We start from the raw sequence: 18,064 nt of genomic DNA on the forward strand, positions 1-18,064 counted from the left end.
TCAGTGGGTCTTTTCTCTTCACATATCTGCATCTTGCAATCCTATGGTCACTGGACTTCATTGAATTTCTGCACTGCTGCTATATTTCAAGTCCAGCCAGGAAGCTGATGAAAGCTTTGATCATGTTTTTAAAATGCGAAATTATACATATTGGATAAAAAAAATTCATAATAGCATTATAAAGTAAAATCTATTGCACACCCAACAACAGTATCTAAAACCACTATAATACATTTTCTTTCTTATATATAATTCAGGATTGCAGCCCATTTCTTTATCAAGAGTAAGTGAATCATACACATATTAAGGTCAATTAATAATCAAATGCCAACAATTAACAAATCAGTAAAAAAACAAGCAAAAAAAAAAAAAAAATGTTTATGGTTATTCAGGAAATGCATTCATAATTTCAGTAATGTAAGGCTGGTATGCAGCTTCTAAACTGGAATGAAAGCAAGATTCCCACCACTCCTTGGTTCATTATCTCAGGTACAGCTGCTGCAATATATACACCATGTTAAAAGCTGCATTACAATACCTTTGTTATATTATTATTTTTGGTGCTCTACCAAAATTTCCATGATCATAGCAATTTCAAATGTTATGTGACTAACTATACAAGGGTGAGTCAAAAAGTTTCAAGAAATATTGAAATATGGTTTTATTAACTAGATAAAAAGAATTGCTTTTCTACATATCCTCCACCCCACTCAATGAACTCTGAAGGCAGTAATTCAATCTGTAAGAACTTCTTTATGGAACTGTTGGGCCTTTCCTTTGCAATGTGTCAACACATTGTGTTGTGCATTACCCAAAGTCTCAAGCCTGAAGAAGCTATTGTAGTAAATCACGAGGACTGTACGTGGGATGATGAGTTTTCCAGGGAAATTGTCAAGTAACCAAATTCTCCCCCCAATTTTTTCTTTATCAGTGCACTCATTAACTCCCATGACACACCTTCATGGCAGTTTCCTATGATTGCTTTCTTCCATCAGTAAAAAAATAACAGGAATGATTCCTTCTAACTCCCACAAATCCACTAGCACAATTTTCAGAGCTGACTTCCCCACTTTGAACTTTTTTGGTCCATTTGGTAACCATTGTTTATAATAAATTTTACTTTCTGGATTACACTGAAATATTCAGGTTTTTATCTCCAGTCAGAATTCATTGAAAAAAAATAACCTGCCTGCTTAACTAGACAAAAGTCAACTCTTTGATGGAGCTAATCCCTGCACATCTTAGGGATTCAGTAAGCTGTGGGCTTACTTAAAATTTCAATATGAATGGTAAATGCTGGACCATAATTATATGTTAATTTCACTAGTGAAAGCATAAACTTTCATTACATATATGATTTCACACAAGTCAGCTTTATTTTGTTGGCCTTTCTTCTCCTGAGTTATCTCTGATCTCAATTCTTACACTTTACAGTGTTTCATCTGATGGAGTGCAACTGTTATAAACAGAATAGAATCTCTAAAGACTTACTAAAATGCTGTGATGATTTTTCCTATTTTCCATCCCATCATCAACTCTGATTCTAAAAGTGTTTCTTGACAAGATGTCAAAGCATCTAGGGCCGAGCTAGCAACTCAGGAAACTTGTCTCTCTGGCCCATGGAACCTCAGGAACTTGCTCAACATTATTTTACTGCAACAATAATTTTTCCAGGACCTTTTGACTCACCCTCATATATCACACATTTGGGTATCAAATACTTTGAAATAATTCAAGGTTAAATTAATCCTTACTGAGACCTCTTTAATAAGTGGAATTCCTAAAGATGTTCAGTGCTAAGAACCTCCTGGAGCACCCACCATGATCCACACAGTGCGGGTGCTGGCAGCTGCGTGCCGCACAACCCTCTTGTGGTCATCCAAGGCAGCTTTCAACCCTTGCAGCACCTTGGAGGAAACATCAAATCCTAGGTTATGTATTATAAATACATACATTATCATCACATCACCATTAAAGCCACCCTGATAAATAAGCTAAAAACTTTGCTGCCAAAACTCACATCATCTCGGTAAGGCAGGAGTGAGGTTGTTGGTAGGGTGGCCAGTGCATCCAGACACTCCAAGGCTTTTGTTCGCACTGTCTGTAAGGGATAGGAAATAAAAAAGTTGTAATACAGGTCAGTAATATACATAGGATAAATGAGTTACCTTTTTTCATTCTCCATTCCTCAGCTATAGTAATAGAGGCTACAGAATAAAGGGAGACAGGCCTGCATAACTCTTACCCAACCATGGATTCAAACTTGGAACCTCATAGTTATAAGCTGATCAAGCTATTCACAATAGCACCAAGCCACTACCACAACTTCATTCACTATTGTAAGAAATGCAATGTAATGTTATCTGAAAATCTTTGCTTGAACTATAGTTCTACAAACTTACCATTGGCTGATTGGTAGTGAGGGACAGGAGAGCAGGAAGGAGGAAGGAGAGGTGTTGAGTTGCTGGTGCAGGAGAATGTTGAAGGAGAGAAGCCAGGGTCTCCACAACACTCTCCACTACCACCCGCCCCTCATTCTTTGTCACTCCCTGCAGCACCACAGGCAGCACCTCCACAAAACAAAAGAACACCATTATTCTCTTATTGCAGAAGTACATTCTAGTGTGTATTCTTATTTACTAAAATCAATAGCACATTAAAATGAGCAATAACCATCAATCAATTAAATTTCTCAGACTTCATAAAATCCCTTTATCATCACCCTATAGTTCTTTAATGCAAAACAAAGGCCTTTCCTGTTGGTTGGGAGCACTGAGTCGTACACTGTGCAATAATGGCTTATTGCATCTCTGTAAATTATAACACTTAGTTTCATAATTCCTTCAGGGTCTCTGTCCCCTGACTCTCAAGAACACTAAGAAATAAGTAATAGTACATATATCAGAAAATGGTCTCAGTACTTTCAAATTGAATATTAATTTGGCATATATTTGACTTAATTTAACAATAACATACCATAATTACATTAAATATGTGTGTGATTCTACATGTACTACAACAGTTACATGAGAGAATGATTAATGATTAAGCACCAAACCAAAGCAATGGTTAACACAAAAAATGAATTTGTGATCATAGCTTAAGATGGACTAATGCACAAAACTGCACTACAAAATAAGCAAACACATACAAGAATCAATGCCTTTTATTACCTTATTGACATGTGGGGCAAGGATGGCTTGTGGGAGGTGAGGCATGAGAGAACAAAGAGCCACCTGGCAGCAGGTTTTCAATGATCCCTTGGAGGTAGAGAAAGTATCCACAATAGGATGCACTACTCCCTCAAAGAACCTCTGTCTGTGCAGCAGCCTGGTTAAACAAAGAGAGAAGAAAATTTAACATGCACAAAAAATCACTTTAAAATAACAGACTTTAGAAAGCACATACATCAACTGTGTAAAGAAAACGAGAACATGAGAAAAGTGCATATGATTAAAAAATAAATCTACTTGGAATGCCAGAAAACTTTTTTGAAGGATAATTAAAGAAGCATTTCAAAAGTGTGGCAAATTCATGTCACAACTGAAGTGTGAGCTGACATTACATATCAATCAGCATAATATTCTGAATATATATAAAGGTGCATCTCTCTCAAAAAAGTCACAAAGGAGTTAAGAACATATGGAAAGTTGTAAGACACCAGTATGCCAACATGTGGCAGTCCTTACTAACCCATATCCACCTATCATCCCTATCCATAAATCAATCTAATCTTTTAAAGTTCCCTTTAACTTGACATTAACAACCTGATTACAGAATCTAGTTCAATTATCTGCTTTTCTTCTTTCTTTGATTTGAGACATTTGGAAAGTGTTATCCTGAAGAATACATGAAACATGTTCTCATTACAAAATATTCAAAGTTTACCACAACATTAAAGCATTGACTACTTGTCAATTTATTCAGGATTAGAAGGAAAGGATAACAATATCCTCCTTCAAAGTAAAAGAATATAATTGGGATAAATTTCTATTTGAAAATGTACTCTATTACTGATTGACTACTATGTAGATGTAACTTTATGACAGATGGGTGTTAGTGAATAAAGGTTCATGTGTTTGTTAGTATTTATCATGCATGTTGTTTCATGGGGTCTGAAACAGCAAACATTTACATTTATGGCTTGGCAAAACACTCATTTCCAAAGCAGTAGCCTACTGTAATAAGGAAGCAGTTTGTGGTGAAAATCTACATAACAACATTCAACACAAAATGAGAAGGAAGAGCAGGTCTTTGCAGAACATTTATTATCTATGCAAGTCAACACAAGATCGCAATGAACAAGAGGAGTCACCTGGTGCGTGCATGGTAGGCAGGACTCAGAGCATAAGGGTGTTCCTTGACAATGGTTTCAAAGCTGTGAGCTGTGGCCACACCAAGTTCAGGGTCCTCCAGCAGGTCCAGCAGCTGCAGGAAGAAAAGAGGTAAGACAACAGGAAAGATCAAGGAGTAGAGTAAGAGAAAACCAGATATAAGAAGAATAAATGTAAAGTAGGCAGAGATACAGATGAGTGTAAAAAAAATAAAATAAATAAGAGAAGTATTGTATGAATGTAAACTCCTGAAATGGGGAAAAAAAAAGTGTGAATAAGAATATAAAAACAAGTGTTCCATCTACATATATTTCCCTATAGCACACCTTTTTGGTCCACCACTGTTGCAGGTTAGACCCACAGACCACCAGAGCCTTGCAGGTCCAGGTTGTGACAAGAAGGGCAGCCAAGCGCTTCTCCTTGGGCTGTGCTGGGTCCAAGGCAGCCTCCACATCTGTCCTTGCTTCCTCTTCTGCCTGTGACAACTGTGCACCTGTGAATTGTTTGTATTTTTGTATTCTCATATATTCTCATGTGGAAGCATGACACAACATAGGTGATTGTTAATGTAGAGCTAAATAAATGCATATCTGTAATTTTTCCAAAAGCTAAACAAAACAGCACTACAAACCAATAGCAGCAACTGCAGCTCACCTTCCTGCAGCTTGTTGATAGCTGCAGCATGCAAGAGTGCCGCCACCTCCCTCAGCTCTGCATCACCAGTGGAAGCACTAAAAACTCTGGTTTTCCTCAGCAGCTGCAGCACACATGTTGACTCTTCAGACAGACTTTGGGCACCTGCTATTACTCCCTCCAGGGCATACAACTGTGGAACACAAATTTACTGATCTTTTTTTATGATATATCTATTTCCTTTCTTATATATCTACTGTTAATTGATACATACACATACAGTCATGCTGTATGCTTGATGTAGAATGGTGCATCATATCAAATCAACAAAAATCTTGCAAACATGTACAGTACTTGATCCCTACTTAATATTTTGTCTCTTCTGCCCTTCACATATTTAGAATGGATTTAGAATGGCTATTTAGAATGGATTCAGGATGACAGTACAAGCATGTAAGTTTTGATTCTCTTAAATGTTTCTAATGGCAGGAGCTGTTCTGATCAGACAATGAAGCACGTCCAAAAATCCTACATCAAGTTCAAGTCTAACATTTCCTATCCTAAATCGTTAAGACTCATATATAGCAACTTAAATATAGATACCTAAGTAGAGACACATGCATTGGCAGGAGTGGATGGACATGGAGATACACATTAGACAAAATCCAAACAAAGGCAGAGTTGCTGTACCATGTTGGATCCACTGGGATCAGTATAATCCAGTGGTGCAGTAAGAAGTTTTTTCATCTCTGGGGTTGAGTCAGGGAGGAGTAATGTGTCAGCCCCTCCACTGTTCTCCTCAGCTCCGTGCACAGCCAGGGTAACTAGATGCTGCACAAGAGGCTGAGGTGTACTGTGTGGGGAGAGAAAAGAAATGTAGATAATGGGTTGGAAGAAATACACAAACAGACAGAAAAAAGCACATACATATATATATATATATATATATATATATATATATATATATATATATATATATATATATATATATATATATATAAATAGAGAGATATATGATATATATATATGGTTAATAACTCTGTATCTTTTTTTTTCTTGTGTGTGTATGTATTCACCTAGTTGTATATTACAGAGTTAGAGCAATGCTCATAGTGATCTGTCTCCATATCTACTTTTATCCAACTTTTCTTTAGTGTGTGTGTATTTACCTAGTTGTAGTTTTACAAGGCCTGGGCTTTATGCTCGTGTGGCCCCGTCTCCATATCTACACTTATCCAATTTTTCTTTAAAACTATGCACACTCGTTGCTGACACCACTTCTTCACTCAATTGTGTGTGTGTGTGTGTGTGTGTGTGTGTGTGTGTGTGTATTTATCTATTTGTGTATTACAGGGCCCAAGTTAAGCTCTCTGTGACCTGTCTCCTTGTCCATTCCTGTCATATCTCTCTTTCATCTGATTGATACACACAGCGTCAACGCGCGTGTGTGTGTGTGTGTGTGTTTAATTGAGATAATTATATATAATTATCCTTTTAGAGTTTTATGAACGTCAGAACAAGCAATTACCTTTAACCTTATGTCCAACCAATATCACATTTGCAATTAATTAATTAATCTATACATTCTCAAAACAAAGCTGCAAAAAATATGACTGCAATTTCAAGATATAGTGAAAAAAATGTAGATAAGGAAAAGCATGATTGAGACTTTAAATAAAACTGAAAAAAATCATCATACTTAAAAAAAATTCAAACTAATTGCAAATACATTTGGGAGACTCTCTCTCTCTCTCTCTCTCCCACACCTTTCTGAAGCAACAAGGCTACGCAGTATGGAAGCAAGGGACAGAAGAGCAGGTGTATGGGGTGGGTGGCAGTGCTGGATCAGCCTGGTGAAAATGGTCAAGATTTGCTGGGTGCCTCTCCACTCCTCTAGCAGGAACTGTTGACTCTCATTGTCCGTCAGGTTATTTTCCACCATCTGAAACATAATTAGCAATTACTGCTACAGTGATTTTCCTTTCAGTAATCACAGAATGTCTAGACTACACCTTTTGACTTATCGAAGACTTTGTACAATAGATTTGTCCATTTATGAGTGACAAGATAAAGCAGCAATTATTGGCTCCTAACATTTTACAGCAGCTTTGGGCAAACTATGTCCCACAGGCCACATGCAGCCTGTTAAAGGAATTCATGTGACCCTCCACAAGTTAATAAAGTTGAAAGAGAAAGTTACTAAGTAACACAAAATAATATTGTGAACAATTTGTTTTCTTCCCACAGGTGTGTGTATGCATGAGAGTATCCTTTTATTGTGTCAGTTTTAAATATTAATTATTTTGGGTAAATACACCATGGGCCCAATAAAATTGTTATTTCTTAATGTGGTCCTTGCATTGAATAGTTTCCCCTTCCTCTGTCTTACAGTAAGACTTCTTGTGGTGCCTCTAGGATGTCACATGATCTTCCAGTACTTAGTCTGTTATCTGTGGGGATGTTCCTCCTGATTCATCTGTTAACTTAATAGTTTTCTCCAAGTATCCCTGTATATTTATTGTGATCCCACTACATTACACGTCTAGAGGTATGGACCTAGAACTGCATATGATCTGCAGGATGATTGTACTAAATGATACCAAGCATTAGTTTCAAGAAACTGCTATCAGTCATTGTTCAGCCCTGTATTATCACACCATACCACACACCTCACTCTGTAGAAAGATATTCTCTTCACAACTGTGCATACACCAGAAACTGAAGCTCCTTACATGAAATACTCAAAGCTGTCATAAATCTTCCAAAGTCAGCAGCCTCAAGCCTGACATGATTTTTACCTTGGCAATAGTGGACAGGTAGCAATGGAAGCATTCCAGAGATCCATCAGTCAGCAGTGTCTGAGCACAACCCCACATTGCTGTCAACACTGGTGCTAACACAGCCTTACTGCTAGCAAGGAAGGCCAAACTCTCTAGCACCTGCACCTCACTCTTTCCTGAGGAAGCCTTGGTCCCTAAAAAATAATATGAACAGAATGTAAAAATGTAGGTAAGTAGCCACTCATTTAGTATCCAAATAAGACCTACCATTCAAAATGATGATGATGATGATGATAACAGTAAAGAATAAAAAAATAATTCACTTTTACTTTCCCTTTGTTTTCAGAAATATATAAGATTCTCCAAGGTATTCTTAGCCCTGTTTCTTGCTCTATTAATTGTGTTCCAAACAGTTACTACACAGAAGTTTGAACTTAATATTCTAAAACTAAAGAAGAATAGAAAGTCTTTGAGTGGATCTCTGATGTCTTACCAGTGTGTAGGGTTTCTAGCAAAGGTGGCAGGTGTGCTTGAGAATGACCTCAGGGTTATGCTGTCCCAACCTCACCAGGCACTTCTTGATGCCCTCCCTGCAGAGAATAATGCACACACATATAGAGTACTGGAGGGTCTGTGCACAAGGCAGGTCTGTAAGCTATGTCCCATGTTAAGTCCCATAACACATAAACAGAGAGTGGAAATGATGAGGCAAAATTAAAATTTTTCTGCCAGTACCTTTCCACTGTTGTGTGCATGCCAAAGAAAACTAGGCAGTGTGTTTTCCACCATAAGTGAAGTATGATGTGGTCAGCTAACGGTTTTATAGTACACATGAATATCAGCGTTAGTCACTGCGCCAACTATTTTCATACAAAACTAACATAACTTGTCAATTAATTCATCATTATTATGCCTGGATGTCAAATGCTTGAAGATAAACATGTCTAGTGCCAACAAATAAGGCATTGTGTGGGTACTGGGTAGTGCATAAACCCTCCATAAAAGGCCCTTAGAGGGTAGCACGCCAACCAGGTAGGACATTACTAGATTATAGTAACACTAAAATGTACTGGCACAGGGTGAGGCCAGTAATCTGTGCCACACTGCCATATCTCTCTTCACTTCAAGGAAAACGGAATAACAGTTCTCTATTCAATCTAATGCATGATAAAAAATAAAGAAAGAAAGAAAAAAAAAAAAAAAAAAAAAAAAAAAGGGGGGGGGAAGAGGGACAAGAGACACGAGGATCTCTTCAGGTGATAATGTCATAAGTAAATTGAATACAGTAAAGGTGCTGGTTATAAAAGTGAAAATGAGACTAGTAATTTACATAATATTTAATGTGATGTCCTCTCAAGATACCCAATCTAACATTGTGAGTGGTGAGAAGAAACATAAGATGAGACAACATTTTATTTCAGCTATTGCCTCAAGCTTGACTTATTTATTGAACATCATTGGATGGAGAGATTTTTTTTCCTTGGTGTGGCTGTACAACACACAGTAAGATGGGGAAATGTCAGTGTGTACTTCCATTGTGGCGATCAGAAAGTTAGTCATTTTACACGTAATGCCTGCCTGGTGATCTGACTCACCCCTTGCCCAGGGAAAAAATACAAAGATAGTTTGCAATCCTTTTTTTCTTTCTTTCTTTTTTCTTTTACTTTTACTCCTTGAAAGGCAAGAGGAATTACTAACTACTTAATGACAATGATTTTGCTAGCTTGTGGATAAAAGATAAAGAACTTGGGCATCTGGCGTGATAACATGACATCTAACGCATAAACCCACCAGTAGGCGCACTGAGCCGCCCTAACCTTCCTTCACTTACAGTATTCCATGCTGAGAAACCGCAGTGATAGAGGGCAGCACGATAGCCGCCATCATAGCAGATACAATTTTACACTACTGGTGAAACTTTCATGGTTGTATTCAAATTGGGAGGTTTCATAGCTGATATTGTCTACCTAGGGTAACACAAACTGCCTCCTCTACTCTATTAGATAAAAAAGATTTATTACAGAAAGGACAAAAAACTGCCTTGTTAGCACATATAGGAGCTGAGCGACCTTGCAGGACACAGGGCACTCTGCACCAGAGGAGGCATGAGGTTTGTTCAGCAGCCTGTCTCATTTTCAGATTATCTTTTTACTTCTTTGATTTATTTTCACATTTTCTAAGATGACTCATGCATTCATTTAAAGCTCAGCACATATTCATTTTCATTCTTAAGACAAGTTATATTATGAAAACAGTTTCCCAAAAATAATCTGATATTTCATGAACAAAACACAACATGCAATGTATTGCCATGAGTAATGATTTCTAGACCCACCTAAGAGAGGGAGAGGAGGATGGATCCAAGAGAAGGGCAGTGAGCTCCTGTGCAGCCTGCTGGAGGTGAGAGGAGGGCAAGGCAGGGAGGATGGGAGGCAGGGAGGCAAGGGTGGCAGTCTGTATCTGTGACCCCTCATCACAGGAGAGGCCATGGTGGAAGGCTTCCCATACTGGTCCTGCCAGCTGACTCAGATGGCCATTCTCTGTAATGAAATGCAAAGTGAGACAGTGAAGAAAAGAATCAGAAACAAAAAGTAAGCAATAAGGCAAGATTATAAACAATGTACATCTACACATCCACACACACACACACACACACACACACACACACACACACACACACACAATAAATACACAAATTAACAAAATATGTTTAAGAAGGGAGATGCATGCTCCACTGACCAAGCAACAAGTGGGGATGCTTAGTAGCTGCCTCAAGCACCATGGCCAGGGATGATATTGTGTTTTGATGGGCAAGTGCTGTACCATCCTTCTTCAAACACTGGCTGGCCAACTGTGGCACCACCTGAAGAGAGATGGGGCCACTGCATCAGCACTTCAGTAGGGTGTGACATATTACATACACAAAAGGCTTGTATTCCATGTGTGTGTGTGTGTGTGTGTGTGTGTGTGTGTGTGTGTGTGTGTGTGTGTGTGTGTGTGTGTGTGTGTTTCACTGTTTGATTTGCTGCAGTCTCTGACAAGACAGCCAGATGTTACCCTACAGAACGAACTCAGAGCTCATTATTTCCGATCTTCGGATAGGCCTGAGACCAGGCACACACTACACACTGGGACAACAAGGTCACAACTCCTCGATTTACATCCCGCACCTACTCACTGCTAGGTGAACAGGGGCTACACGTGAAAGGAGACACACCCAAATATCTCCACCCGGCCAGGGAATCGAACCCTGGTCCTCTGGCTTGTGAAGCCAACGCTCTAACCACTGAGCTACCGGGTGTGTGTGTGTGTGTGTGTGTGTGTGTGTGTGAGAGAGAGAGAGAGAGAGAGAGAGAGAGAGAGAGAGAGAGAGAGAGAGAGAGAGAGAGAGAGAGAGAGAGAGAGAGAGAGAGAGAGAGAGAGAGAGAGAGAGAGAGAGAGAGAGAGAAATTGGCCTCTGCTTTCTATGATAGCTGGTGAAATGAGATCTTGACATGGAAGAAGCTGACTGGGGCACAGCAGGAAGAAAGCAAAACAAAGGCATGGTAAAAAAAGGATCAAAATAAAGCTGACCCATAATCTAGAAGAAAATGTGAAAAAAATAAAGATTTACAGTTATTCCTGCAGGTCCAGTGTCCAGAACCTTACTGTTATGAGAGTACCTACAAAATCTACATACTATACATACAAACTCACCTTGCCAGTGATAGTAGCTGCAGGCCCCGGGGCAGCCACCACCAGGGCCACCAACAAACGGGTACTTGGCCACATGAGTCTTTGTTCAGGTGTTCTCAGGTGACACTCACATTCTAGGGAGGCATACACAGACAAGAAGTATCACCAGCTATCAGTTAGGCATCAATGTTCCCACTTTATAATCACCAGTGGTCCCTAATACTGTCATCATCTCACCTCTGACATTCACTGCCTTGGTAATCCTCCAACATAAACACCACAGTACCTGACATATCACTAGTTCAAAGCTGGTGCCAATAGCATGATAATGAAGGATAGAACATAGGCAAGTGATGTCAAGGACTATTCCATTACTACATGCCTCTCTAATGCCTGAGCTAAAACAAAAAATCTATAACAACTATGTCTTAAATTATATCTTAAAAAAAAAATAATAAATAAAAACTGATGAAAACAGACACAATACTGCATGCTGAAAATTATAGTTCTGTGTGAGAAGTGTGAGGTATGATAATATAGCATGTGGAATGACAAAGAAAGACATTATAAGGAGGAGAGGTAATAATGGTGATGGACTCTAAAATACGAAGCTGAAGTACAAATATTAAAAGGCATGAGGTTGAAGTGCAAACAATGGTTAAATAAGGATGAAAGAAACAAAATGGAATGAATGACTGACTTGATGGTACTACAACACTGGCATCACAATACCAAAGAAGAAAAGGAACAAGAAAACACACCAGCAATGGCAGCTTCGATGAGTGTGGCAGCAGCAGCCTGGGAGGCAGCAGTGGTGATTCCACCTCCAGGACACGAACCACAGCAGTGAGGGCAGAAAGGGCAGCTTCTTCTACATCCTTGTTTGCTCCCTCCATGACCTCCCGGCACAGGCTGTCCCAGAGGGAACGTATGTGGGGGTGGATGGCCTCAGCACTGTACACTTCACAGCAGGCCACCTGATGAAGCAAGACACATCAGGCAAAGTGAGGAAATTATGCTACTGCATCTATCCTGTATCCACACATGTACTGATGGTTTCAGAAATACTGGAGCTAATTTTATAGAACACAAATAGTAAACATTCAAATTTCATGACTTCTGGCTTAGCAAATTCAAAGCTGGCATGAAATTTTAAGTATTCAATCTTATGACTAAAAGATTAAGCTATCCTCATCAGCAGCTACTTTGCCAGCTCCTTTCTAACTGTCTGTCACAGGGCATAACTTTTGAAATATTTTATTCCATTGTTATGCAAGTGCACCTGATGACACTAAGCTAAGCTCAACCAGAGGTATGTCCATTTGTGGAGAGTTTGTAGTCATAGATATATAGAAGCTAGGAAAAATCTTGTCATGAGCATATTGTGTGGATCCCCATGCTATTCCAACAAGGCATAGCTAAATCCCTAGTGCACAGACGGTCCTGGTTGTGAGTTGCTGTGGTGTGGTGACAAGTGTAAATGCTTCTGGCTTTGGCTCTGAGACAGTGAGATGTTCTGTGACAATCAGCAATAAACATGACATGGAAATTGACTGCACCACTTTGTTATCTCCATATGTAAGATTTTTTTTACATATCAGTGAAGACTTAGACTTTCTCATTTATTAATAACTTATACTTACAAATTGGTCAAATTTACTTACAGAAGGAAAACACTCCAGATTCCTGTATTCTAAATGTTTCTAATGATTGATGTTTTTGTAACACAGAATTTCTAAAACACTGTTCCTTGCACCTACACCAACTAAATCATAGCACATCACTAACAAATAAGTTTTTCATTTAAGAAATTACGTAGACTGTACATTGGCCTATAGCTTTAACTCATGATAGGAGACTGAATGTCATGACTGACTGAGCAAACAGATGTGCTGGTCTACAAGAGACAAGATTAGAAAAGTTACTCTATATACAAACTCTCTTACCAGGGTGTGGAGGGAATCCAACTTGGCAGAGGTGAGATCTGAGTCAAGTTTCTCCTGTAGCAGAGGCAAACAGAATGGGGCAAACAGCGGTGTGGAGGCCAGTACCCCACGCAGCCCCAACACAAGGTCCTCCACTTGAATGGCATAAGGATCACCTCGAGGCTGCAAGGTTAGATACAATACTGTATTTCCATAAATTACTAACACTAACTTACACTTTGAAAACTTGTGCTTTATTTTTTTCAAAAGGTATTTCTCAACAAAGAGAATCAATCCTTGGTATTTACAATTTTCTAACTAAGAGCAACTGCAGCCAATTCTTTAATATATTTAAATAATATATGAGATTTTGTAAAAATAAAAGAAAATTAAGTTATTGAACCAATTCCATATTAGTGCAATAATGTACTGCTCCTTGAAATGAAGCCACAGCAAAAACACTAAAAATTTCACGAAGACTCACTGGAACAAACTCAATAGGGAAGTATGCTGCCACCACCTCAAACAGTTCCTCCACAAACGGCTCAAGTGCTAGGCCACTCTGTATCAGTGCTGTGACCAGGGAAAACACCACCAGCAAGTTACGTGGGTCGCCCTCTCCTTCTACGGCAGCAACCAGACCAGGCAACAAGGAAAGGCCCAGTTCCTTGAGTACTGTGCATTAGGAAAATGTGCCATATTATTCTAGTGATAACTAACCATATCATTCAAGTGATTACTAACAAAGATACTTAGCACTAGTCAGATGAGATAAAGTTTATCATTTCTCCAGCTTTAATTCTGAAGTACCATACAATATAATTAAGTCATCCATAGAAAATCTACCACAGTACCAAAAATCAGCTCTGAAGATCAGCTACACAGGGCCATATTCTGCAACACTTTTGATAATACTTTGATGACTTTCATTAATGGTATTTTTGTGGTTCTAGTGACAGATTTAGTAGCAAGATTTCTACATTAACAGGAGAACCATTTTGAGAACCTCTCTAATAATCCCTCTGTGGCCTTTTAAAATGACTGTAATGAGAGAGCAAAGTGTTTCTTAATAAAGGATACAATGTGATGTTATATCATAACATCTTAGTATAAAATAGCCTTTTCTCTAAAAAAAAAAAAAATGTTTTAGGGACTTCTAAATTGTGTTGAGGTCTAATTACTCCAGTGAGGTAGATCTAACAGCACTGGTTCAGGAGGTGCTGTGAACATATCATCAAAGTCAGCTGTGACCTTACAGAATGTTTCCCTTTGTGTCTCAATACAAGGGGGCAGTCAAAGCCTGCCCTCTAAAGATGACTCTCTTCTTTCACACAAAACTACATGCATCTAACTACACATACATTCTTCATGCACAACACAAGTCACCATGCTAACCATTTGGTCTATTACAAAGGCAGTATTTGAGGAAGGAGTACACAGTCCTTCGGTCAGACACAGTGTGGGATTGTACTTGCACTTCCCTGAAGATGCCCTCCACCAGGCTCTGCATCTCACCATCGCCCAGCTTTTCCTGCTTCACCTGAGGAATGGGATGAGAACGATGCAATACTAACATTTTTTTTTCAATCTAATTCTTAGCTTATAATTTATTCACTCTGCTCCATTCCAGCCATAATGCACCACTTGTATCTCTTCAAATTAAAGAGGGAGGTTTTAAGACATTTACTGCACTCTTTGGCTGACTTTCTTGGATCTGCTTGAGGACTGACATCTAAGTGTGCCTTTTTGTTTAATCTTTTTTTTTTTTATACCATGTGGGCTTTTCACAGAAATTTATGGGCTAAAGGGGATACTTTTTGGGGTATCTCCTATCTTAAAGCCCACCCACTAGGAAACCGTTGCCCCAAGTGAGGAAGCCCAACCTACACTCGGACCGTGGACAGGATTTGAACCTGTGCGCTTAGAGACCTCTCGGACCCCAAAGTATGCATGGTTCCACTGTACCTTGGCCAAATTTCTCCTCTTATATAAAAAAGAAAAAAATCTAGACACACTGGTTAACCAAAAAATATACAGTGTTGTGACTTATATGCTTAATTGGTGGAAGTTGGTGTATTTAGTTATTTACCTATATTCACGCTAGAGAATTGCTACAGCTAACTTCCATGTATCTACAGTATGTTCTTGTATTCCCTTCTTTAATCATCTCATTTTCCTCATTCCTTTCCCATATCATTCAAACACTCTATTAATTGCTGTGACTCATACATATTTGTGTAGTAGTCGCAAATGTCCTTGAAACCTCCAGCTGACTTTATATCACAGCAACTTTCAGTTGAAGGTCCCATATATCTCTGCTTACACCTTTCCCTCTCCATGACTGACCAGGGCCAAGCAGCTGAGAAACACTGCAGGCTGAACTGTGTGGTGGTCCTGCAGACGATCCACCAGGAAGGCTGTCATGAAGGAAGCTTCAGCTGGATTGAGGTAGGCAGGTGGGAGCTCCCCCAGAACACCAGCCAGAAACTGAGTGCCCACCTCTCGCTCACGTGGCCTCTCATGGGTCAGGCTGGAACCCAGGGCTTCCACCACTTCATGCAGTGTTAATTCCCTCCCACACACTTCTGCAGGGCCAAGGCAAAATAATAATAATAGTTCAATGCATTAAGGATGATTCCTGAGGTGGATGCAAAACTATAACTGATGCGAGTGTAAGAATGGGTATGGAGATATAGTATCTAAAGGGAATATAAGATAATATATGAGTTAAAGCAGTCTACATATTTTAGCACATGTCAGATACACATTATGAGTTTCATAATTGTGAGTTTGTGATTCCACAAGACTCCATTGTTGCAATACCTTCAACTTTGAAATCAATCATAATGGTGATGATAATTCTACTGAAAATTAATCCTTAAAATACATTTATTATTTTTTTTCATGTGGGATGTAGTCTTATTACATTTTTCAGAGTGATTGAAAGTTGAGTTAATAATATGGCATGATGCATTTGAATGGAAGAGTAGACTGACATCTAATCTATTCAATTTTTTTTTCTATTTTATGTAAGAGGGGAAACCAGCCAAGGGCAACATAAACTGTCACAATAAAATGACCCACTGTGATGCCAGTCCCCAAAACCAGGTCAAAAGAGTTTGCCAAAAGAATGGGATAAATGTCTCCAAATATCTCATCTAAGGAATCTGAGTTTACAACAGAAAGGGGTGAATGAATGACAGTATCAGTTAACATTTGCATTAGAGAGAGAGAGAAGAAGAAAGTCTTATGCAGTGAGGCTTTTGGGCAGGGGTGGGGGAGAGGTATGCAGCAAGCAAAATCAAAAGAGCAGCTGGGATGAGCAAAAGAAGTAGAAGATAGAAAAAAAAAAAAAAAAAAAGTTGAAGACAGTCAGTCAGCCAAAAGATTATAACATTTTGATTCCTCCTTATCTGAATAAACAGTATGAGTGGATTCCTCCCATAACTGTGAAGCATACTTCATAGGGCAGGGGAAAAAAGACTGGCAGAGAAGGCTCAGAATGCTTGAGCTGTTTTGGTTAGAGAAGATATATGAAATTTCCAGTTTAGAATTTAGATTATCAGTAAAGGATACTCAGTGTACAAGAGGGTGGCAGTCCCCCCCCGGCTACGTTAGGTTACGTTAGGTTAGGTTTATGTTAGTGTTGTAGGGGGGGGTCCGGGGTGCACAGCCCCCCCGGTTAGGTTAGGTTACATTTTTGTCCTTAGATTTTTTTGGATCGCTATATCTCGCCTCTTTTGGCTTCCCCCCAAAACCCCCGATTCCCCACAGTCCCCCAAGCTTGTTGGGGGGGAAAACGGGGAGGGGAGAGGAAAGGGGGGGAGCAGTGGTTCTGTAGCTTTACCAGAAATTTTAGAGGGATCAGAAGTCAAGCTTTCTGTGGCGTCCCTTTGTGATGTGTTTATTCCACCCAGCACTTAACTTACAACACTTTCCTTCTCAACCCTCCACCATCCTGGCAGACACTCCACCAGATTCTAGCTAAGTATTTTAACTATTCATAGGCTTGTGCTGATGGGTACTTGGCTAAATACACGTCCGCAAAATCCAAAAGTAAAATATCTATAATCTGGCACAGGCCTTTCAGCCAGTTCGCATTAATATTATACCAAGATGCTGGATATTTTTTCATTGGCAACGTCAAAATAGTTATCGTATTTCACTAGTTTCTATATCACGTTTAAAAATTTATGAATGTTAATATTTACTCTTGAGACTGGCGAGGCACACGTGAGGCAGCCTCGACACCCCCTCCACACTCTGCCCCTTACACCCTGTGACTCGCACAAGCTATAGGACAGCATTCACGAAAGTCTCTCCTCACCTGGGGTAATGTCATGGACAAGAGAATCAATATCCTCTGAGGATTCTGGAAGATTTTTTAGCCTTTGGAGGAGAAAACTGGCGGGGGCCATGATGACTACGAACCTAACAATATTTACATAATTAATTTTTGAGAAGATTGAAATTTTTATTTATTTGAAAATTGCACACAAAACTATTTTATGAGATGACTATTTTGGATGTAATCATATGCTAAAAATCCAACTGTTTCTTTAAAAAGTCTACGGAATGTTTTCTTTATATGATATAATATAAATATATTTTTTTGCTATTCTCTACACAGTTTTATAAATAGAATTTTCTTATTATTAGTGTGCTAGAAAGTACGTTTGTTACTATGCATTTACTGCAATTACTTTTTTGAACCATG

General features: G+C 39.0%; 1 protein-coding gene across 1 annotated transcript; it reads right to left on the reverse strand.

Moving 5' to 3' along the window:
• Positions 1-171: 171 nt before the first annotated feature.
• Positions 172-17,777, reverse strand: LOC123518020 (MMS19 nucleotide excision repair protein homolog). The gene is made up of 21 exons (XM_045278521.1): positions 17,675-17,777; positions 15,694-15,932; positions 14,743-14,887; positions 13,832-14,022; positions 13,369-13,530; positions 12,184-12,399; positions 12,030-12,033; positions 11,444-11,556; positions 10,487-10,610; positions 10,083-10,287; positions 8,261-8,337; positions 7,766-7,941; positions 6,734-6,909; positions 5,658-5,820; positions 4,989-5,160; positions 4,661-4,827; positions 4,316-4,428; positions 3,174-3,330; positions 2,403-2,570; positions 2,021-2,101; positions 172-1,907 (listed from the first exon to the last, which is right to left on the reverse strand). The coding sequence occupies exons 1-21, from the start codon at positions 17,763-17,765 to the stop codon at positions 1,797-1,799; spliced, it is 3,051 nt and encodes a 1,016-aa protein (XP_045134456.1). The 5' UTR covers positions 17,766-17,777; the 3' UTR covers positions 172-1,796.
• Positions 17,778-18,064: the final 287 nt, after the last annotated feature.

This window comes from Portunus trituberculatus, chromosome 43 (assembly GCF_017591435.1).
Source record: "Portunus trituberculatus isolate SZX2019 chromosome 43, ASM1759143v1, whole genome shotgun sequence".
Lineage (NCBI taxonomy): Eukaryota > Metazoa > Arthropoda > Malacostraca > Decapoda > Portunidae > Portunus > Portunus trituberculatus.